Source organism: Geotrypetes seraphini, chromosome 10, assembly GCF_902459505.1.
Source record: "Geotrypetes seraphini chromosome 10, aGeoSer1.1, whole genome shotgun sequence".
Lineage (NCBI taxonomy): Eukaryota > Metazoa > Chordata > Amphibia > Gymnophiona > Dermophiidae > Geotrypetes > Geotrypetes seraphini.
The window spans coordinates 65,748,828-65,772,961 of NC_047093.1; the positions used below are offsets into that span (position 1 = coordinate 65,748,828).

A 24,134-nucleotide genomic window follows, 5' to 3' on the forward strand; every position below is an offset into this window, starting at 1 on the left:
ATATTGAATGCCTGGAAAGGAAATTTTTAAAAAAAGTAAAACCCAGCAAAGAGCAAAACCCAGTTTTCTGTTTCCAAGTGGCCAATCCAGGTCACAGTACTTGGCAGAAACCCAACTAGAAGCAACACACTGCTACCGATCCCATGTCTGTCTCAATAGCAGACTCACAATTTTTTTAAAAAAAAGATCCTAATTAATGCATTGACTTGAGGTTCCAACAGTCATGTCTAATTTTGATGTGTGTATATTTATTTATTTTTTTGTAAAATGTGCAACAGAAGTAAAGTCCATTGTTAAGTGTGATCAACCAACTGCTGAAGGCCTAGTCAGGTGGAGATAAAACTCTGACACCAATATTTGGTTTTGTCCATACTGACAACTAGTATTGGGGTAGGGAGTGATTTACCTTGGTCATTCAGAGGTGAATGTGTGAATTATTACCCTTCATTAGTTTTGAAAAACAACAAAAAAAAGATTTCCAGAATTTCAGTGTAAACATTTTTTATTATAAAAATAGAAGGCAGCCAAGAGCTTTTCTGTTAATCTTGGGAAGAAGCTCTAATGTTCAGTCTGAACTGGAACACTTGGCCAGTTTGTCAAAGGCTGGCTCACCAGATACAAAGGAAACAGAGAAGAGGGCCAGGAATGGTATAAATTAGATGCTGACAGGAGCTTTCATAAACAGTTGCAGGCTTAATGATATATTTTCAGATCTCTGTTTTAAGAGATTCTACATTTCTTCCGTATAATTGTGCTTTTCAGGCCTCTGTTGCTGTCAGATGGGTTCGGTTATTTTCATTTGCCCTTTTTACTTCTCATTTTACTGAACATCATAGCTCCACTGTGGCAGGTACCTTGAAATAATTACTGTGTCCAGTATCTTGACATTCACCTTTAAATTTTGTGGGAACAAATAATGTATTGGGATGGCTTCTTTGATTCTTTATATTTTACTTTAATTTCTATTTGAATAAATTTGTACAAGTGCAAAACAAAAAACTGACATTAGAAACAGGCTGTTGATATTTTTTTTGAACATGCAAGGGTTAACACAGTGAACCTGAGAAAAAAAGGCAGTAAAACAAATTAATCACAATGCCACCAATCAAAATTGGAGGTATCTTAACTGATTTTGCTTTGATGGAATCTCAGATGACTTAGGTGCATCAAGTTAGATTGGAAAATCACAATAACTTATCTGTGAGAAAACTGTTTGAGTACCTGAATAAATTCATGAGAACGGTATAGAAAATTGAATAAATAAAATAAAGACTGCAGTTCAGAAAGGTATCAAGGTTGGGACGTATGTAAAATCCAGACCCATAGACCCACCCCCAGGCCTGCCCAGTTCTATCCATCCATGCCCCGTTATGCCTATGCTAAGCCCCAGCCTAGCCCTGCCCCCTCAGCCTACTCATCTCAGTTGGGAGGTCATCTGCGCATACTTGGATGTGACATGATGATGTCACGAGATGCATACACGCATGCACAGATGACCCTCCTGACACAATCTGCTTTTCAAAACCCAGACAAAGTGTCCATTTCCGGGTAAATCTGGACGTCTGGTAACACTATATCAATGCCTAGAGAGGGAACACTTCAAAGAGACAGCCCCATCTTTAAAACAGCTACAGATAATAGGATTAACTCCTCCCTGGGTGTTGTGTTCAGTTGTGGAGAGTGACTACTGTTCTCTCTAAAACAGTGATTTCCAACCCTATCCTGGAGGACCAGCAGTCAGTCAGGTTTTCAGGATAGCCCTAATAAATATGCATGGAACAAATTTGCATGCCTGTGAACTCCATTATATGCAAATCTGTTGCATACATATTTATTAGGGCTATCCTGAAAACTTGATTGGCTGGCGGTCTTTCAGGACAGATTTGGGAACCGCTGCTCTTAAATGAGTGGGAGTCCTCTACCTACAGTCCTGACAATGGGTAGGGTGCTGTTTCACTATCACATTTTCAATAGTGAGGAACAGGCTGTTAATGAATAAATAATCTAATTTAATAGTGTCCAAAATTGGAGGTATCATAACTGACTTTACTTTAATGGGCTCTCAAATTACTTGGGTGCATCAAGAGAGTATATATAATCCCTTTAATAATGTAATCAAAATGTGGCATTCAAAATTGTGAAAAAATTACATTGGAAAATCACAGTAACTTATCTGTGTATTATAGACTGCAGGTCTGAAAGATATCAATGCTTAGAGAGAAAACTTCAAAGACACAACCCCTTTAAAACAATATGAAAGTTTAATATTAAGATAGGTGTAGAGAAAGCTCATTCAAAAGCAAAGGACCTGGGCGATTGCTCACAACATATTTCTGAAAGCAATATACATTCAAGGGGAACAGAATTATCTTGCAGACAAACTCAGCAGGTTTCTTCAGCCACATGAGTGAATGCTCAACTCTACAGTTCTGCATCACGTCTCTCATTGGGGGGCCATTCAGATAGACTTGTTTACATCCCCCCTGAACCACAAGCTCTCCTCAGCGTCTGGAAGCAGATGCTTTTCTACTGGATTGGACACACAAGTTTCTCTATGCGTTTCCTCCATTCTCTCTCCTCAAAACGCTTGTCAAGCTCAAACGGGAGGAGGCCATCATGATTCTCGTAGCTCCACGGTGGCCCAGACAACCCTGGTTTTCCCTTCTACTTCAACTCAGTATCAAGGAACCAATCCCTCTTCAGATCTTTCCATCTCTTCTCACGCAGAGTCACGGATCTCTTCTGCATCCCAATCTTCAGTTGATACACCTGACAATTTGGTACCTCTTGGGCTGTCCTCAGCTGACTTTCATCTTTCCCAGCCTGTCAGACTTATCTTAGAAGCATCACGAAAACCATCTATGCAACAGTGTTAGTAGAAATGGAAACTGTTATCCACGTGGTGTACTTTTCATCATCATGATGCTAAATCCATCTCTGTATCAGTATTGATTACCTTCTATATTTATCCAAATCAGGCCTCAAAACCACTTTGATTAGAGTTTGTCTCAGTGCTATCAACGCTTTTCATAGACCATTGATGGAAAACCTCTCACTGCTCATCCTCTTTTGTCCAGATTCATGAAAACACTTTTCAATGTCAAACCACCTCTCAGACCACCTCCAGTGGTTTGGGATCTTAATATGGCTCTTGCTAGACTCATGAAGCCTCCTTTTGAACCAATGTCTACGTCTCATCTCTGTCACAGAGAACTCCCTGTGAAGTCAAAGGAATCCTTGCAGTGTCCCAGAACTGATGAGCAAAGTAGGGAATTGTCCCGGGAGAAAATAGTAGATAAACCTAAAATTCCTCCTAGGGCACTGCCAAGAAAGAAAATACCTTTGCATAGCAGTGCACAGAAGGAGATAGAGACTCCTCATGCCTGTTTACCTTTTTCTAAGCAGCAAGTGAAAAGCAAGGTAACAGGACTACAAATCCCATCAGGCCAAGGGCAGAGAATTCCTAAAGCCAGGACTGGAACAGTTCCAGGGCCTAGCAAATCCAGAACTGTTTTGAGCCAGCTCAACAAGCACCTGAGCTCAGAATTAGTCAGAACTAAGGGCACACCTGCACTCCAGCACAGGCAGTTAGTCACAGAGAGAGAAAAGGGTGGGGCTTCTAGTTGCAGACATTGAACCACACAGGTGAAACCCATTAGGGAGAGAGCATAGAACCAGACCTTCTCTGCCAGGAAGCAGAAATGCACCAGAGCCTTATACTCCAGAAGGGCAGGTAGGACCTCGAGGTTGGGAGGATTTTGTTGAGGACTCATTCATAAATGAAGATGATATAGAAATGAATGAAGCTCAGAGTATGGAAGAAATGAGTGAGGATTTTTTATATGCTACTGACCCTGATTTAATGGAGTGGGGCTGAGGAACAGTAGAAAAAGTTTATCAAAGGGAAATTATTGGTGAAGATTCCAGACTAGCCAGGCTGTATTATTTTAAGCCTCTGGCTGAAAGAGTTTTTTTTTCCACTTGTATGGAACTTGCAGGGACAACTGCACAGCCTAAATTCAAGCAGGACTGAGTTTTGTTTTTATGTTAATGCTGTTTGGGGTCAGTGCATGAAAATTGGTTATTTAAAGCACTGCTGGCCACAGGACACTGGGGAACTCATTCAAAATGTAGTGGGATCTTGGTTGTGATTTTTGTACACCAAAATCTACAGGGCAGGTACAGATCCCAACATCTCTGGGGGTATTTTAGTTAAGAAAATCCCAAGGTGAATTTTCCCCAGTGAAAAGACTTATAAGAAATCATAGCAGAAGCTAGTTGAACAAGCCAGATGGCAAACAGTGGCTGGGCCGGGAAGGGCCTAGCCCAGTGTGGCAGGTGTAGGCCTGAGAGCCTCTGAGAAGGCCATTAAAAAGCTGAAATAGAAGCCAGTGGATGGCAACAAGCCAAATAAAGGAAACAAATGGATTGCTTTTTTTTGTTTTGTATTTTTGTTTGTTTGCTTGTATTTTGGAACTCATTTTGAATTGCTACTAACTTGAGTTAAATACACCAAGTCTGGTGTGAAATAAAGATTTCTTTTTTGGCACACAAGTGTTTTGTACTATATTTGAACTTTATTGCAGTCATTCCTTGCTTTCGCTCGGCCGAGGTCTATGTGGCCTAGGGCAGAGGACCACCAGCCAGTCAGGTTTTCAGGATAGCCTTAATGAATATGCATGGAGACAGGGCCGGATTTTCCTATAGGCTAACTAGGCTTCAGCCTAGGGCCTCAAGATCAAGAGGGGCCTACATTCAAATTGTTAGCAAAATTAAAATTACACTATTCTAGAAACAATGAACACTAAAACACTGAATCGAAAATAAGGAGAAATTCTACGCATATGACTAATAAACAAACATAAAAATGTATTGGTTAAGATCAACGCGTTCAGCTCATTGGGTCTGTTCGTTTGTATATAATAGATTGCATCAAAGTATAGTTCATATGTTCACTGATTGCTATGGCAAATATTGACGTGTCTTATGCTACTAAGCTCTGGTTTGTTCTTGCATAAATAAAGTGCAGATTGGTGTAGATTGGAACAGACAAACAAATAGACCTATTGATATCCCGACGTTCGGTTATATTCATGTTACTTCGATAATATGAAACACGTGTTAATGTTATTAGAAAAGATTCTTATTTTAGGATTGCGTACACGATCATTTGATTCTCGCCTTTTGAGTTCAGTAGGTTCAATACTTTAGTGAAGTGTTTATAGACTATTGAAAAATTTTTTGTGACAATATCTTCATTTCGCGGAATTCTAAGTAAGTTCTTAATGTTTTAATTTGCATATTTTAAAATGTATATTACGTGCTTTATTTTATATTTTCATGATTATATCATAAATAAAATCCTAGAGTGTGCATGCGCTGTTGAAATATCGTGAGTCCTGGTGGCGTGAGGTGTGCTTCTGTGTCACTCCTCATGGCGCCTGCGCCAGCGACTCATCAAAATTCAGCCGGGGGTGGGGAATCCGAATTGCACACGTGCTCCAGCTCTGGATCGGATCCCGCTGCTCCTCTCTCTTCCCCCCCACCCCTTTCCCGGCTCTGGAGGGGAATCGTTTCAGCCCCGGGTGGGGGCGCGCGCCGGTCCCCGGTCCGATCCTGCCTCCGGTTCAGGTTTTAGCCGCTCCCCGGTTACCTCGGTTCCGCTTCAGGATCGGAACCGGCTCCGGCTGCAACGGGGCGCCGACTCGGCTTCTCCCTTTCTTTTTCTCGCCCTGGGAGGAGGATCGGGGAGGGAAAGACGTCAGTCCGGAAACAGCTGGGCAAAGCCCAGCCCCGCGGGGAGAGAGGCAAAACGTGGATTGTGTCACATTTTTTATAAAGGTTAGTACCAATAACAACATGTTTCATTTAACATATTGATATATATCACAGTAATGATGTATTTTATTATCTCATGTAATTTACAAACTTAAAAATGGGAGGTGAAAGGGCCTCATAAGTGGAATAGCCTAGGGCCTCTTTTCATCTAAATCCGGCCCTGCATGGAGAAGATTTGCATGCCTATCACCTCCATTATATGCAAATCTCTCTCATGCATATTTATTAGTGTACCCCAAAAACCTAACTGGCTGGTGGTTCTCCAGGACAGGGTTGGAAACCACTGGCCTAGGGTATTGGCCCCTGGACATGTCCAGTCGGCCACGCCTGGCCATATAGAAAATACCTCGCATGGAAAGTAGTTTTTCTCATCTCCCTTACTTCTGCTCGAAGAGTAAGTGAACTTCAGGCACTGGTGGCGGATTCACCCTTCACAGTGTTCCACCATACAAATTTGCACCAATCCAAGGTTCCTTCCTAAAGTCACTGAATTTCATCTCAATCTATTGTACTTCCAGTGTTTTTCCCTAAGCCTCATTCTCATCTGGGAGAGATGGCTCTTCACACTCTAGACTGCAAAAGAGCATTGGCTTACTACTCGAAGAGAACTCAGCCACATAAACTTCTCCAACTTTTCGTCTCCTTTAATCCTAAATTGGGACGTCCTGTATCCAGAGAACAATTTCTACATGATTAGCGGCTTGTATTGCCTTCTGTTAATGCTCAGTCTGGGCTCCAACTGGAGAGTCGAGTCACAGCCCACAAAGTCTGAGCTATGGCAACTTCAGTTGCTTTCCTACACTCCACTCCTATTGATGAAATCTGTAAAGCTGCTACTTGGTCCTCAGTTCATACATTCATATCACACTACTGTCTGGAATCTTATTCCAGATGGGATGGTCACTTCGGCCAAGCATAACGTGACCATTAATTTTTTTCATCAAAATGGGACATCTAGTAATTGTCAGTCCTGCCCCCAATCCCACCCCAATTTCTTCCATTCATTTTTCATGTACACATATCTTATTAATTCATAATGGTAACCATAAAACAAAACAAAACTACAAAGCACACTCTACGCAGAAAAAATGTTAATTATTTATATTTGTGGGAGGGTTCAAAGATGTTAAGGCAGATGACTTTAAAATATGCAATGTCACCTCAGTAACTATAGAAAAATAGACAAATATAGTGCAAAATATAGACGGCAGATATAAATTCTCAAAACTGACACATTTTGATCACTAAATTGAAAATAAAATCATTTTTGCTACCTTTGATGTCAGGTGATTTCATGAGTCTCTTGTTGCGTTTCCTTCTGACTGTGCATACTTCCTTTCTTTCTTCACTTAAGCCCAACAATTGTCCCTTTCTATTCCCTCCCTCCTTTCTTCCCATGTCCTTAGTGCCTCCTTCCTATGTCCCCTCACTGTCTTCCAGACTTTGTCCTACCCCAACCCCGGAAGCCTGCCTGCCTACCTCCCTTCCTTCCCCGCCAAAGCCAGCCTGCTTACCTCCTTCCCTCCCTGCTGCGTAAAAAAAAGCCTCCCTTCTTTCTTTCCTCCCCCAGTCAGCCACTGCTGCTGATTGCCAGCCTCTCTCCTTACCTCCCTCCAGCACCGATTCAAACCCACTGCTGCTAATTGCCGCCCAGAAGCTTTTTTCAATTCTGATGTCGGAAAGGAAGTTCCAGGCCAGCCAATTGCTGCCTGGATGGCCCGGAATGTCCTCTCCAATGTCAGAATTGATGTCGGGAAGAAGGCTTCTGGGTAGCAATTAGCAGCGGTGGCGGGTTTGAATCGGGTGCTGGAGGGATGCTTTTTTTTTTTTTTTTGTGCAGCAGGGAGGGACAAGAAGCGATCACCTGTCCCGTTGTCTCCGCGCACAGCTTTGGGATGCTGTCCCTGAAAACGGGACATTTTTTGGCATCCCAAAGCTGTGTGTGGGGAGAATGGGACAGGGGATCAAAAACTGGGATGGTCACGTTCAAAATGGGGCATATGGCCACCTTAGCCAAGCAGTATTGCAAAATTTATTTTCCTAATGGCCAACATTCCCTCCATCCCATTCTAGTAAGCTAGGGAGTTCCCACATGTGAGAATATGCTGCCTGCTAGTCCTGGGATAAAGCACAGTTACTTACCGTAGGTGTTATCCAGAGACAGCAGGCAGATATTCTCACAACCTTCCTACTTCCCCTGGTTGGCTTCTTAGCTTGCTTATGGAACTGAGGAGTGGCGTCGGGCAGGAAGGCACTCGCTTATGCATGGTGCGGGCAGTTCATGAACTTTCTCAAGTTCTTAAAGTGGCAATGCACTTTTAAAACTGTCCGTACCGGGGCTCCGTGGGTCTCTAAGGGAGAGGAAGGGATATTAGATGGTATGGTAGGCAGACTAGATTGGCCATATGAGCTTTATGTGCTTTCATTTTAACTTTTTTTGCAAGTTGAAACATTCACAGTTGCATGACCAAGTTTCTGACACATTCTAGCATTTTTTTTCCAGTGATTATATAAACCTTTCTATTTCTAGCTGCTGTGAGTTCTGTTGATGAGAGAGCTAGGGTGCATTCTATTGTTTCCAGAAGGATAGTGTTGGCCTTTCTCACAATGCGGAGGCTTATTGAATTCCCCCCTTTTGCTACGAGAGGAAGATTAGAGCGTTTTAAAAGTTTTTTTTGACATTTTTCCCTGTTGGTGCAAATTTTAAAAATGTATTTTAAAGCATAGACTGTCGTCAAAATATTGTATAGCTCTACTGGAAATCTGCATAAGCTGTAAGTAACTGCTGGAACTGCACTGTACAATTAAGCGTGAAGAATAAAAATACCTCAGATTGATGAGGGTTCATTTATTGCACAATTAAAGTAAAATTCTTTTTTGTTTATTTCTTTTGTACGTATTTTTGATATCTTCCTCCAAGGCATATGCTTCTAGTCCCATTAGAACTAACCTAGCGCTAGTTATGGCTTTGTTGCCAAGTACAGTGCATTCTTACTAATCATGTGTCCAATATTTGCGATTTGCATATCCACAGATGCGAATAGTGGTTGCTATTTGCCGTTTGCGTCACTGTGTTTGTGTATTTGCGGATCTGCACATTAACAAATTGTCTGTCTTTGCTTTTACTTCTGAAAATGATGTCCAGGGAGTGAGTTTCAAGCAACAACTCCAAAAGGAAAGAAATATGTAATTTCTATAAGCAGTACTGCAAATAAAATAATGTTTGCAACATTCTGAGTGCTCTGTTTTTTTGTCAAGTGCTGTCCCATGCAGGAATTTTCCTATAGGATCCATCATTCACTTGCTGTAGTTTTGAGAAACCACATGTATAGCTGGAGCCTAACATCTATTTTCCCACAGATGCCTTGTTTTGTTGTTCACAAATTTGCAGTTTACAAAGATTTTTGGAAGCTACGGTATACTGCTGTAAATAGTAAGAACAAACTGTATAGGGAGGGGTATGAAGATGTGGCTTCTTGTATGTTTCTGCCTGGTAACTGGACAGTTTCCCTTTTGAAAAATATTGGTATATAATTTTTATTTAGTTTTTTTGGTTCCATATTCTCCACAGAGAACTCTTCAATCATCTCAACAACAGTTGTTGACAATTCCCTCATTTAGGCAACTGTTTCATGATATTCACAGATCTTTCTTTTTCAGTTAATGGCTCCTATTGGAACTCATTGCCTTTTTACCTTCATACAGAAAGTTCATTTCAGACATTTAAGGTTCAATTAAAGGCCTATTATTTTTCTCAAGCATTCTGTTAATAGAATAAGATTGGGCTTAAAACTGCATAACACTGTTTTACCCTAACCTCATGTTCCATCCTTCCCTGTTTTTGGATTTTTTTAGTGTAATTTGACCTTACAGGTTAATTTAATTTAACCTTAGTCATGTGAAAAAATTAGGATACCCCTTGAAATATTCAATTCTTTCTTAAGAAATGTTCACATATCAATGTGAAATCTTTGGGTTTTTTATTTATCTCTGGAAAAGAAAGTGATGTAATTGCAGATAAACAACAAAATTTTTCTAAATTTTTCATGAAACAAAACTTATCCACAAAAATTTGTATTCTAACTGAGGAATAAATTAGGTCACCCCCACATATCCTCCCACTTAAAGTGTCTCAAATCATACACAGGTGTATCTCATCAGGTGCACATAGTTAGAATGTTACTTAGCATTTTGAAGAAGGTTTGCCCTACTTAAACCTCAGACATTTAGTTTGGTGTGCTCATGACTGCTGCGGTGAGAGTGAACACCATGGTGAGATCAAAACTGTCTGAGGCCTTCAGAAAGAAGATTGTAGCAGCTTATAAGTCTGGTAAGGGATTTAAAAAGACCTAAGACCTCAAAAGAATTTGACATTAGCCATTCTGCAGTCCGGAAAATAGTATACAAATGGAGGACTTTCCAAACAACTGCCAATATGCTCAGGTATGACTGTCCAAGCAAGTTGACCCCCGGAGCAGACTGCAAGATGCTAAAAAGTCTCCAAAAACCCTAAAATGTCATCATAGGACCTACAGCAGGCTCTTGCTGCTGTTTATATAAAAGTGCATGCCTCTACAATCAGAAAGAGACGGCACAAATTTAACTTGCTGTGCAAGGAGGAAATCTTTGCTCTCTAAGAGAAACTTCAAGACCAGACTCAAGTTTGCCAGAGAGAACATAGACAAACACCAGGACTTCTGGAATAGTGTTCTATGGACAGATGAGTATAAAATGGAATTATTTGGACACCAGAAAAGAGGACATGTTTGGCGTATACCAAATACAGCATTCCAGGAAAAGAACCTCATAGGAAAAGTCCTCAACTGAAGCATAGAGGTGGAAGTGTCATGGTTTGGGGATGCTTTTCTGTAGCAGGACCTGGCCAGCTAACCATCATAGAATCCACCATGAATTTTACCGTGTATCAGGAGAAATTTTGAATAGTCTCTCTGGGAGTCCTATTGCTACTATTGAACAAAGATGACTGGCTTGCTTTTTGGACCTCAAAGAAGCCTATATACATATTTCCATCCCACAGGAAATAGTTTCATTTTTGAGTGGGAGCAAGGTGCTTTCATTTGGTCTAGCATCAGCACTCAAGAGTGTTCATGAAATGTTTATTGGTAGTGGCTGCAACACTCTGATCTTCCATGTGTTCCCTTATTTGGATGACAGGTTGATCAAAGCCCTAACACCTCAAGAGCTCATCTAACCATGGATTCAACAATATGTTTTCTTGAAGTTCTCAGTTTTGCAGTCAATTACAAGAAGTCCTACTTGCAATCCACTCAAATGCTAGAGTTCATCGGAGCACTTCTAGACACAATTCAGGCTTGTGCCTTTCTCACTCAACAAAGACTAGACACTCTAATACAGATCTGCGAAAATGTATCCAGTCAACAGATCTCTGCACATCAAATGATGCACATGCTGGGCCATATGGCATCAATAGTACATATAATTCCATTTGCCTGTCTACATCTCAGGCAGCCTCGGGGGAGAAGATGCAAGTAATAGAGACAAGTACTAGTATTTTAGACATTTATGTGTGCAATTGATGCATAAAAGTGTGGGTGCCTAGTAGTATCAGTTGCAATGCTAGCATGAGAGTGCCTGGTAATTCATGGGCTAATTGCATATCCTGGAGCAGATTACAGGCAGGGAATGGTCATAAACTTGATTGGTCACAATTTTAAATTCTGGCAGTAAAGAGGCTGGAAACTATGAGAGGGAAGGGGAGAGGCATTTAAAATTGTGACCAATAGACTTTCTTGTCAAAATTCAAATTTGTGACCAACGAAACTTCCTACCAAAATTAAAATCTGCCCAACAAAATTTCCTGCTTCAGGCACCTCAAGCCCCAGCTAATCAATTTTGAGGACCCATATAAACTCACACTCTGAAGAAAGCCACAGCATGATGGCTGGAACGTTGGTTCTACCTACCCAGAAGCAGTGAGACCCAGACAACTATAATAATCATGACACCAGTCATGGAAGCCTAATAGAACAGATACCTTATATGTTGAAATTTGTCTTTAGTCTTATGGGTTAAGCAGAATATAAATGCTGGAATTAGTTTAAATTTAAAGCAGAAAATTAGTTTCTCTAGATGTACCCCTCAGAGACTGCCTGACAAATCTGTTCCTCTTGCTCCCATGTCTTTCTTTGTTGCTACCAAAAACCAGCAATCTTTTCAGAAGCAGGCTACTGTTGTTCATTGTTTGGCTCAAAAGGTAAAAAAAAAAAAATCCACTGCCAATATAATTGTATAAAGAGAAGAGGCAAGTTTAAATGAGTAATAGTCTTCTGCTGACTACCTGGCCAAAGTTAGAGAGCTGTCCTGCTTTGCATATGCTTTGTCTATGTATCTCAGAACTAGATCCCATGTGACTAGTTGAGCAGTAATGAATGTGCACAGTGTTCTCGGAACACTTTCCCTGTAAGCTACCAGCTGTCCAATGCACAATACTGCAGGGAATACAATAGCATTAGAACAGGGGTGGGCAATCGCGGTCCCCTGAGAGATCCCACGTACCTATCCCAGGCCCTCTTGAATTCAGACACAGTCTCTGTTTCCTTCACCTCTTCCGGGAGACTGTTCCATGCATCTAACACCCTTTCTGTGTAAAAAAATATTTCCTTAGATTACTACTCCTGAGCCTATCGCCTCTTAAATTCATCCTATGCCCTCTTATTGCAGTTTCCTTTCAAATGAAAGAGACTCGGCTGATGTACATTTGTATTACGTAGGTATTTAAACATCTATCATATCTCCCCTCTTGTCTTTCCTCCAAAGTACATTACATTACATTAATGATTTCTATTCCGCCGATACGTTGCAGTTCAAAGCGGATTACAAAAGAAGTTATCTGGCCATTTCCAGAGGAATTGAATAGTAAAGCGATTTGCTATAGAGAATTGGGATGAGTCATAGAAACATAGAAGATGACGGCAGAAAAGGGCTACAGCCCATCAAGTCTGCCCACTCTGCTTACCCACCCCCTGTCTATGCCCTAATGACCCAATTTCCTTATCTTGACCCTCGTAGGGATCCCACATGGGTATCCCATTTATTCTTAAAGTCTGGCACGCTGTCTGCCTCGATCACCTGCGCTGGAAGCTTGTTCCAATGATCAACCACTCTCTCTGTGAAGAAATACTTTCTGGTGTCGCCATGAAATTTTCCGCCCCTGAGTTTGAGCGGGTGCCCTCTTGTGGCTGAGGGTCCCTTGAGAAAGAAAATATCATCTTCCACTTCGACACGTCCCGTGAGGTACTTAAATGTTTCATAGAAACATAGAAGATGACGGCAGAAAAGGGCTTGCGGTGTTAGTTTGTCTTGAATAGGATGGTTTTTATTTCTTTTCTAAACGATTTGTAGTCTGTAGTCGTTATCAGTAAATTGGAGAGTTGGTATTCTAGTTTTGCTGCTTGAGTGGCTAGAAGGCTGTCGTACAGTTTTTTTCGTTTGTCTCTGATTGGGGGATGAGTGAACAGTTTGTGCGTTCTCCTGTGTCTGGTTGAGGTAGTTTGGATTAGGCGGTTGTTTAGATAGGCTGGGCTTTCTCTGTGTATGGTTTTAAATAGTTGGCAGTAGAATTTGAATTGTACACTTGCTTGTATTGGGAGCCAGTGTGAATCTAGGTACGCTGCCGTGATGTGGTCGTGTTTCCTCAGTGAATAGATAAGTCTTAGCGCCGTGTTTTGAACAATTTGTAGTTATTTTATCATGCTTATGGGGTAGGGGAGATAGGGTATGTTGCAGTAGTCTAGAAGACCCAGGGCCGCCATCAGAAATTTCTGGGCCCCTTACTGAGCAATCCTATTGGGCCCCCCAAGCACCCCTTCCCCCCCCAACACTCCCCCCCCCCTTCTTCCATGGGCCAAATACACACATACTTTTCTGCTAATGCTCCACCTAAGCCAATCCCGTAAAATCTTCTCACGTCCATTGGGTGATTTGGCATAGAGGAGATATTCATAAAAAGAACGTCCGTCAAGATCTTTACTCATAGACTGTGCCATTTGCTTTAAATCATCTTCCATCATTAATCCAAATTGCACAATTCTTTCTCTGTCTTTGTCCTGAATGGCATCTGGCCACATTGCTGGATCCTTCCAGTCAACAAATTTATGAGCAGGCGCGGAGAACGCATTTTTAAACAAATGTAGTTTATCCTTGTACTCCTTATGTAATTTTAATCATCTATGGATATGTTTGTATGTTTATTGTTCAAATGGTTTTATTTATTTCCCCAAATTTATTTTTGTTATACGCATTGAAAATATTTGATATTGCGTTTAAATCAAAATCTCAATAAACTTGAAACGAGTGCCCGTGAGATTGTGGGAGGGTTAAATACTCAAAACTTAGAAGAATAACAATTTACTTAAAGTTTTTGCTATGCCAGCTTTCTGGTATCTTTACATACAGTGGCGTACGTAGCATATGTAACACCCGGGGCCCATCATTTTTTGGCACCCCCCCATCTGTAAGAAAAACATGATTTTTAGTAACAAACCACACGCCACACATGAGTACCTAGGAAAAGGCAGCATCTTACATATTGCAGTGAGCGGTACATCAATACACCCATTGTAAAACTAAACAAGCCAGACCAGCACAGATCAATCCTAACAGAAAACCATGTCTTTCAAACACACAGAACACAGAAAACACCTTCGCCTAGTATGGAATATGTCATCACAAACGAACCCCTCTCCCTTTTGCTGAATGCCCAGCGCTGCTCTTGACGCTCATAGGCTCCCTGCGCTAAAAACCACTATTGCGGTTTAGTAAAAGGGGACCATATTGTAAAATATAGACAGCAGATATAAATTCAGAACTGTGCATAGTAAGTGAAGGGAAGTTTTCATCTCTGGGAATTTACCCAGTTAACTATTAAGTTATTTGGGCAAATTCCTTTGAAAACTGTGGTAATACTGCCTCCACTTTGCTAAATTTTAAAATAAAATCATTTTTCCTACCTTGTCTGGTGATTCTGGTTGCACTTTCTTCTTCTGACTGTGCATCCAATCTTTCTTCCCTTCTATCAGCCTGTATGCTTTCTCTCCTCCACACCTCATTCCCTCACCCAACTTTTTCTTCCTCTCTTCATGCCCCCTTTCTTTTTTTCTGTTTCTCTTCTTTCCTTCTGTTTCCCTGCCTGCCCCTTTCTTTCTTTCTTTCTCCCTGCCGTTCCCCAAGCCACTGCCGCTGCCATCGGGGACAGGTCCCACCAATGGATAACAGACCCCAAAGCCGACGCCGACGCATGCTCTCCCTGCTTCGGGCCGATCAGTCTTCCTCTCCCCGACGTCAATTCTGCCATCGGAGAGGAAGTTCCGCACAGCCAGGCAGCGATTGGCTGGCCCGACCTTCCTCTCCGACTGCAGAATTGACGTTGGGGAGAGGAAGACTGATCGGCCCGATAGATTAGATCGCCAAGACAAAGTGAGTCCTGGGTGATCGACTCACTTTGCCTTGGCGAGCTACTGGCGCCCCTGCCTTAGAACACTGTCTAGGAACCTGGGGGAGCCCGGGCCCCCTGTCAGCTCCGGGCCCCTGAATGCAGGACTGGTAGTACTGCCCTGATGGCGGCCCTGAGAAGACCTAGGATAAAGATAAAGTATAAAGATTAAGATTTTTAGGTCTGTCCCCATACGTCTTATCATGAAGACCACACACCATTTTAGTATCCTTCCTCTGGACCGACTCCATCCTTTTTATATCTTTTTGAAGGTGCGGCCTCCAGAATTGTATACAATATTCTAAATGAGGTCTCTCCAGAGTCTTATATAGAGGCATCAATACCTCCTTTTTCCTACTGGCCCTTTTTCCTACCTCTCCCTATGCAACCTAGCATCCTTCTAGCTTTCGCCATCACCTTTTCAACCTGTTCGGCCACCTTAAGATCATCACACCCAAGTCCCGCTCTTCCGTCATGCACATAAGTTTTTCACCCCCCTAAATTGTACCATTCCCTCTGGTGTTTGCAGCCAAATGCATGTCCATGCATTTCATAACATTAAATTTTAGCTGCCAAATTTCAGACCATTCTTCAAGCTTTGCCAGGTCTTTATTCATGTTGTTCACACCATCCGGCGTGTCTTCTCTATTGCAGATTTTAGTATCGTCTGCAAAGAGGCAAATCTTACCTGACAACCCTTCAGCAATATTATTTATAAAAATTTTTAAAAGAACAGACCCAAGAAGAGAACCTTGAAGCACACCACTGGTAACATCCCTTTTCTCAAAGTGATCTCCATTGATCACTACTCTCTGTTGCCTTCCACTCAACCAGTTCCTGACCCAGCCCGTCACAAAGTTGCGAGAACTGATGGCAGCCATTCAGGGAGCGGTGCCGGACCAGGCTGGAACGTGAACAGCACGCACCTCCCTACTGCGCTGCTCTGTCTGAACAGAAGAACAGCCGTCCAGTGAGGGAGACAGACAGGAGTGCGTAAAGCTCCAACGGACTTTTTAAAAAAGACGCACCCTTATTTCCACCCACTTTCTGGGTGAAAAAGAAGTTCATCTTATGGAGCGAAAAATTCGGTAATCAGGTTTTCTATTCTGCCTTTACCTATTCAGGTCAAAGTTGAATTACATTACAAGAGATTGGGCCAGTTACCCAGGAAGTTACAATGGACAGTTTGATACGTACATTCAATAGAGTTGCTAGTACAAGTAGATCAGTCCAGTTAGGTCATAGTTACAAATACAAAATTACAAGTTTAAGTAGGTTCTTTGGCTCATCGTTATGTCCCAGGCGTTGCATTAGACAGTTTAGAAATGGGTTTTTACAATTACCATTTCAGTTACTTCAGGGCTGGCTCCTTGTCTTGCTTTTAAAAGCTTTCTGAACCTGAGATAGTGGTCATAAGATCATAGTGTAAGTAGTAGTTGGTTCCACCATTTTGCTAATTGATATTGAATGGATAAGGTAATTTGCTATTGTTTATATTGTTGCATGCTGGGAATTTTAAGTGGGAAAGATTTCTGGTGAAATAGCTGTTGGAGGCACCCTGGAATGGTGTGGCCAACTCTTTTAGGTAGTCAGGGGCATTCCCTGTCAGGATCTTAAAAGCAGTGATACCTAATTTAAACTTGATCCTTACGGTTATGGGCAGCCAGTGTAGTCTCATATAGTAGGGATATAGGTGTTCCCTATTTCCATAGTCCGTGTATGAGTCTTACTGATGCAGTTTGAACTAGTTGTAGTCGTGATAGCAATGTTTTAGAGCAAAGAGCTAGTGTTACATTACAGTAGTCTACCATAGTTGAGAAAGGATTAGGGATTGTGCTAAAATTCAGAAAGCCTCTGTTTCAAAGTATTTTCTGATGGATCTTAGCTTTTTCATCACAAGGAAAGATTGTTTTATTATTCATTGTATATGGCTTTTCATGGATAGGTGATTATCAATTTCTATTCCTAAGATTTGGGATTGTAGTTCTAATGGAAAGTCTGTGTCATCTACTATAATTCTTGGAGTGTAGCATGGGTCAGTTGAGGGTTCTAGCCAAAGGAATTTGGTTTTGTTGTTGTTTAGTTTGAGGCAGGGGGTTGAGGTCCAGTTGTCTACGATTGCACTGTTATCCTTGCTTAGTAGCTCTTTCCATATGTTGCTAGTGATGCGACCCCAATCTCAGTGCTATTTTTCCTAAATCCCGATTGTGAAGGGTAGAGGATATTGAAGCGTTGTAAGTAGTATTTGAGTTGTTTGTGATATATCCTTCCATCATTTTGATAAATAGGGAGATGGAAGCTATTGGCCAATAATTGGTCACAACAGAAGGACTGAGTTTTGGATTTTTGGGAATGGGTGTTAAGATAATTCCTCCTGATTTGGAGAAAAGGCAGTTTTTAGGTGATAGCTGAAAAATTAAGTTATTATTCCTATGGTTGTTAGAGTGGCTGCTTTGATCAGGAAAGGTGGACAGGTGTCAAGGCTGCAGTATGCAATTTGGAGTAATTTAGAAGCCATTTTGTGTCTTTGAATTTAATCTTTTCAAAATCTTTCCAAGATCTGTCTCTGGTATTTCCCTAGGTGGTTTTGTTGCACTGGGTCTAGCTGGACTGGTTGGGGGTAGCTGGTCTCTTGTGGATTGAATCTTTGTTTTAAAATAGCTTGTTCTGAGGCTGTTGGAATAGAGGGGTTGTCACCATTTGTGATCTTGTTAGGTTATCTAATAATGAGAACAGTTTGTTGATTTTAAGATTATTTTCTGTGGTGGTCTGTTTAGAGTACTCTTTCTTTCTTTTGTGTTGGTAGTGATATATATTCTAAGATTTTCTGCTGCTAGTTAGTCTTGTTTTCTGGGGAGGGGTGTTTGTCAGTATCACTCGACTTGTCTGCAAGGTCTTTTTTAGAGACATAAGTGCTGAGTTGAACCACTTCTCTGATCTTTGGATTCTTTTGCTACATGTGAGAGGGGTTAGTTTGTTCATTGGCCATTTTCCAGTGGTCCAGGAAGTCCTAGCTGGGGATGGGGTGGGATAGTAATGAGTTATCTATTTCATTCCAGTATGATTCAGGTACTACTTTGTTTCTATAATAAGAGGCTACTCGGCAGGTCAGTTTGGTTATTGATATCTCTTTCCCGAATATGGTGAATTCTAGGAGTAGGTAATCTGACCAATGTACTTTGGATAGGGAATTAAATTCTAGGCAACTTGTGCTTTTTGTTGAAATGGAGGAGGCAAGTAGATCTAACCGATGGCCCTTTTCATGTGTGGATTTTTTTTTTTTAAAAAGGGTTTGAGGTCTAGCATATTTAGAAGGTCAAGGAATTTCAGGGTTTGAGAGTTTGAAGTTGAGACTAGGTGGAGATTGAGGTCTCTCCTATGATGAACTTGGAGTCATATTGTACTGTGGATCTAGCTAGGTACTTGGGACCTGGGTTGGCCACTGTTGGAAACGGGATACTGGGCTTGATGGACCTTCAGTTTGTTCCAGTAAGGCTATTCTTATGTTCTTATGAGATGGTGTGAGAACTGTGGTTCAGCTTCTAGCCACTTTCCAGGCATGATATAGAATAGTATGCAGCAGATGGAACATTGTGAAGAGTCTAACATTAGTAGTTCTAGTGAGGTGAGAGTTATAGGTTCCATGATTTTGATGTGAAAAGATGATTTGTATAGTATTGACGGATCGCCACCCTACGACTAGTTTGATAGGTGGGTGATTTTGTAATCTATTTGGTAGAGTAGTTGTAATCTGGGGTCATCTTGCATTGATATCCATGTTTTGCTTAGGAGTAGAAAGCTGGGTTGTAATTCATTGAGCAGATCTTTTATAATTTTAGTCTTTTTGCCCACTGATCTCCCATTAACATGTCCAAATGGGGTTGAGGTGAGTATGACTTCATTAGTGTAAGTGGTTGGGATTCTTATTAGGTTGTCCGAGTTTGGTTTAGTGATGTGATTTTTGGTGTCTGGATGGTCCAACCAGCATTGGGATTACTCATTGCATGTGGTTGGCGCAGTTTATCATAGGGTGACTCCATGATGGGACTGTGTGTTCTGAAGGATTATTTTATTTACTGTTGGGAGGGGTGGAATAGGCTTTGGTTTGTCTGATGCTGATCAGTAGGCAGAGAATTGTTATGAGATACCAGCTCAGTTTGGTTAGTTCACTATAGAAGAAAGATTGTTGTAGATGTATTTGAGTGAACGCACTTTCAGATATTAGTGCTCTATAGCAGGTAAGTTTGGTGAAGCACTGAAATTGTATCTGAGTTGTCTCACATGTAGAAGTAGGTTCCCTATAGCCTATAGGTGTGATTAATTGCTATAATTTTGTTTTGAGCAGGCGCTGAGAGTGACATCAGCATCAAGGGAGGTTGCCCCTGCTTCCTGGTGCCATGGAGGATGGTTGTCATGTGCATGTGAGTGACATCAGCGTCGGGGAGGGAGGGGGGGGGGGCAAAGCAATTATCCAGTCTCTGCTCCTCTGATGCTTTTGGGGCTGCTTCAGTGGTTTGGGGACTACAATGGGTGGTGGATATGAGAGTAATGTAGCTTTTGTTCTCAATTTGGATTTCAGTTGCTTTTGTGAACTGTGCTAAGAAGTGCACCTTTGGCTTGTGTTTTAGGCATGTAGAAAGAGTGTTTGGGGGCAGAGCGATTCTCCCATGCCAACCCAATTCACTCCCTTCCTCTGCTGATACTGGATCCCAGTGGGACAGCTCCTGGTGGCAATGGAGCTGCCCTTTATTTAAGTTTGGTGGCATGTAATAGGAGCGTTGGGGGCAAAGTGACTCTCCCACACTGGCCCAACTCACTCCCCTTCTCTGCCAAAGCTGGATCCTGGTAGGGCAGTTCTTTGTGGCAATGGAGCTGCCCTTTGTGGATAAGGGGCTGCTCAGATGTCCTGCCTGCTTCCCTGTGGGAGGGGCTGTTCCACTGACACTCTCCAGATATGAAATTGTAGCTATGGTTTCTTCATTTTCAGTTTCTGATCCCAATGTCCTTTGATGATCTGATTGATGCAGATCACTGGAAGCTTTTTGTTGTAAAATAGAAGCAGCTCAGAACAAAAGCAGAATGAAATGGTGCTTGCTTGAAAATTTCAGGGCAGCAAAAGGTTGCCTTTCCAAATCACTCTTCTGCCCTGCAGCCAGCAGAAGCCCTGTTGAAAAGCTGCCTGTTTGGGGGATCCAGTGGGATATTTCTTATGCCTGTAGTTTTCCATACCCTCTCTCCTCTGCTTCCGTCTGTTTTCATTAGTGAAAGTTGGCAAAAGTGAGGGGATGGGACCTGTGTCAAAGGTTTCATTGAGGTTAATGCTGATGCATCTTGTGGCTGTCTTGCATCCTCTGACTTGGATTGCATTACTAAATTTTTGCTTTCTTTCACTTTGATTTTATTTTTTTTTTTGTGATATTCTTGTCTGCTGTTTGCCTGCAGAAATATAACTGACTCTGCTTTACAGTATAATATTGCAGCAAATCCAGTTTTGAACCCTATGGGGGCAGATGGAAAGAAGCCCCTGTCTCTCCCTGGATTTAATCTTACGTGACCCAGATCAGGAATTGTAGAGGATTGAAATGTATCTCCCATCTCCAGAAACCTTGTCAAGGCTAGTAATTGTTCACTAAATAGATGTAAACTTTGCTGGCATTAATGTTCACTACTAATATTTGCCAGTAGTTCTCAAAACCTGAATTGGATCTTGGGGTAATGGTGAAAAAACAAATTAGATGTGGGTGACTTGTAACTTAGCCAGGCCAAACTATCCCTCCTCCCCCCACCCAAAAGTGACTTTCTAATTGCTTCATTTTTAGCCTCAAAACCACTGAACTGCATTTGGGACTATGGGCTAGAATAGATTCACTAAGGCCACGGATCCGATCCGTGGCTGAGGGGCTGATTCACGAAGTGCCCTCATCCAAATGGGGGCGATCGGAGTCAAACCGCCAACCAATTGCATGGATCGCTGAAGAGCGATCCCGACGCATGCGCAGACCATCTTTTTTTGCTCAGAAGTTAAACTAGGCTTGTTTCTTATAATAAAGGGTGGGGGGAGGTGACGATGTAGTGGGTGAACCCCAAACTATGGTAATACTATTTATTCATTTTTCTTTGTTCTGTGTGTTTGGGAACAGTGTGTGTTGGGGTGGGGGGGGGGGAGAGGTACTGTATGAAAGGGAGGGGGAGATGCTAAGCAGTTAACGCTGGTTTTGAAGTGTGCGTTCACTTGAAGCACTAGCTAGTGCATGTTAAAAAAACAGCCCTGATTCTTTAAATGACGCTGGTTGCAGCGATGAAGCTGTAAAGATTTGAAAGAGGAGATTTAAGAGCTGATCGGAAAAGGGGAGGAAAAGACATGGCATAGCCAGAAGGATTTTCGTGAACCCGTGCTGCCCCGACTCTCCTCTCTGCCGCCCTTCCCCGCGGTGCAGCCCCGTTTTAAACCTATGGGTTAAAACCACAGGCTTCCACTGCGGGGAAGGGCGGCAGAGAGCAGGCGAGTCGGGGCGCTGATTCCTTTCGGGGCAGAGATGCAGGCAGGGCGGCAGAGAGCAGGGTTTTTGCTGCAGGGCTGGGATTTTAGGGCGCAGAGAGTAGGAAAAGACGTGAGCGACTGGTCCTCAACAGTTGCTTGTTTTTTGATCGTCCAGCCCAGTCGGTGTTCCTTAAATTGTTTAGTGAATCGCTACCTTTCTACATTTGCATTCCATTTTCCTCATTTGCATGCGCAGATCAGATCAGACCAGCACCAAGGTTAGTGAATCGGATCAAGGAACAATTGGGTCACAAAGTGGTCGGGACACGTTCAGTGTCCTTATTGAATCTAGCCCTATGTTTAAATCTTTTCTGTCCAATTGCAGAGCTGTGTGGAAAAGCTACAGAATTTGTGGTCTACAATCTGTACCTGTATCTCTATATATCCACCAATAAAAGCTACTATTTTTCTGCTCCATATAATAGAAACATGCCACAAATGTGTTACTGTCTTTGATCTCATCATTACCCCAAAGTAATTCTGCTATTTTTTCATTGAAATGGAGTTTTCTGAAAGGGGCATAACTAACCTGAGGAGGTACCCTGTTAAGCTAACCTTTTGCTTCTGTAGGTTTTTGTTGTGATACATTTTTGTGTGTCGCACCTGGAAATGTGCTTTCAAATGCAAAACATAGGCTAGAAGTTTTTTTTCACACTAGCTACAGTACACAGCAGGCCAACACATTTGCTTCCCTTTTAAATTCCCCACTGCTTCCTGTCTTTCTTCCCATGGGGTAACTCCCCCTTTTCTATTCACTTTTGAGAATCTCATTGTATTGCTGTATTCTTTTGATCTACATCTGCAGTGGCTGCTGTCACTCATACAGATCCTAAGAATCCACAAGCTCTGCACAGAGTTGGCATAGCAGTCAGAGGACTGAAATTTTGACTGCTTCATTCTTCTGCACTTTATTTTAGTAGAATTGTGTTAAAAGAAATGTTAAGAATTTTACAGTTGTTGTTTTGAAAGAAATGCTGCCATAAGATCATGTATCCTTGTTTTCAAGACGGTATGATTGAATATATGATTATCATAGACATACATTTATTGGGCTAGAAAATATTTTGCAAAATTAATTTCCATTTTAATGGTGCATAGAACACAGCTGCAAGTGTGAGTGTAAGAGACCCCAGTGAAGCAATTTAAGCTAGGGAAACATTTAAAGAATAAAAATTGAAGATGATGGAGAGAAGTTGGGTAAAGTTGAAATGATATGAGCAATTTTCAAACTGCCCAAATATTATTTGGAAAGTTCAGGAGTAGTGTGGTTGTTTTTTTTTTAATCTATGGACTTTGCACCAGTTTTCAAAGTGAAAGCACACTGCCTAAGGAAAAAGTACCTGGCTGCAAATACTCCTTAACCTTCCAAAACTCCTCCCACCCCTACCAGAGCTTTTCCTCAAAGTCAGACATAATAGTTGTTCTACTGGGTCGGGTCAAATCTAGCCCAATATCCTGTTTCCAACAGCACCAGTTCATAGGTATCTGGCAGAGTCCTCAAAAAGAAGCAGGATTCCATGCTACTTAACCCCAGAAATAAACTGTGGTTTTCTTCAGCTCTACCTTAATAATGTCTTATGGATTTTTCCTCCAGGAATTTGTCCAAACCTTTTTTAAGTGCTTTTATCACTTGCTTTGGCAATGAGTTCCCCTATTTGTTCTAAATGTGGTACTGTGCAACTTCACAATCGCACAGCAACCACCTAGCTACATGTACAGGTATATGTGTAGAGGGGTTGAAAAGAATTCTGTCAGCCATATTCTACATGCTTTCCTTACTTATTCTAAGTAGAATAATGCATGTTCTCTTAAATTCGGAAATGCATGTGCATTTCCAAATGTTGCTCCAAACCTGTCCACTGGAAAAACCTCTCTCACAGTGGGCAAACTTACATGTGAAATGACACTATGTAGTAAATTTTACTCATGCAGGGTGGGCAATTTTCAAAAATCACATTTCTATGGGTAAAGCTCCATTCTATCGGTGGAAATAGCTTTAAGAGTAATTTTCAAGGTGGAGAACTCTAAGCCTGAAAATTAAACAAATCGGAAAGTTCCCATCTGGTCATAGGAACATTAGAAGTTGTTGGCAGATAAAGGCCTGTGCATTAGAGAATGACACGGTGACAAAATTCATCACCGTTCCCGTCCCCGCGGATAACCGCGGGAAACCATCTTCATGTCATTCTTTAAAGAGAGAGGGAAGAATCAGAGTATGAATGGCCACAACCACTGACCCACAAGCTTTGCTTTGAAGAATGCTGGTGTAGAAGGACTGAGGTT

At 41.8% G+C, this 24,134-nt stretch overlaps 1 protein-coding gene across 18 annotated transcripts in view; it reads left to right on the forward strand.

The window, feature by feature from the left end:
• Positions 1 to 24,134, forward strand: part of DAB2IP (DAB2 interacting protein) — an 898,952-nt gene that overhangs the window by 17,867 nt on the left and 856,951 nt on the right. For 8 of the 18 annotated variants that reach the window (XR_004540860.1, XM_033960821.1, XM_033960835.1 and 5 more), the window contains one exon: positions 19,656 to 19,731. Coding sequence is in view for 12 of the 18 variants with exons in the window: in XM_033960809.1 (XP_033816700.1) it covers positions 19,656 to 19,731 (76 nt within the window). In the remaining 6 variants the exon portion in view is untranslated. Of the gene's footprint in view, positions 1 to 3,603; positions 3,828 to 19,655; positions 19,732 to 24,134 lie in introns of those variants that run through there. The other 10 variants (XM_033960819.1, XM_033960832.1, XM_033960812.1 and 7 more) reach the window with 8 other exon arrangements.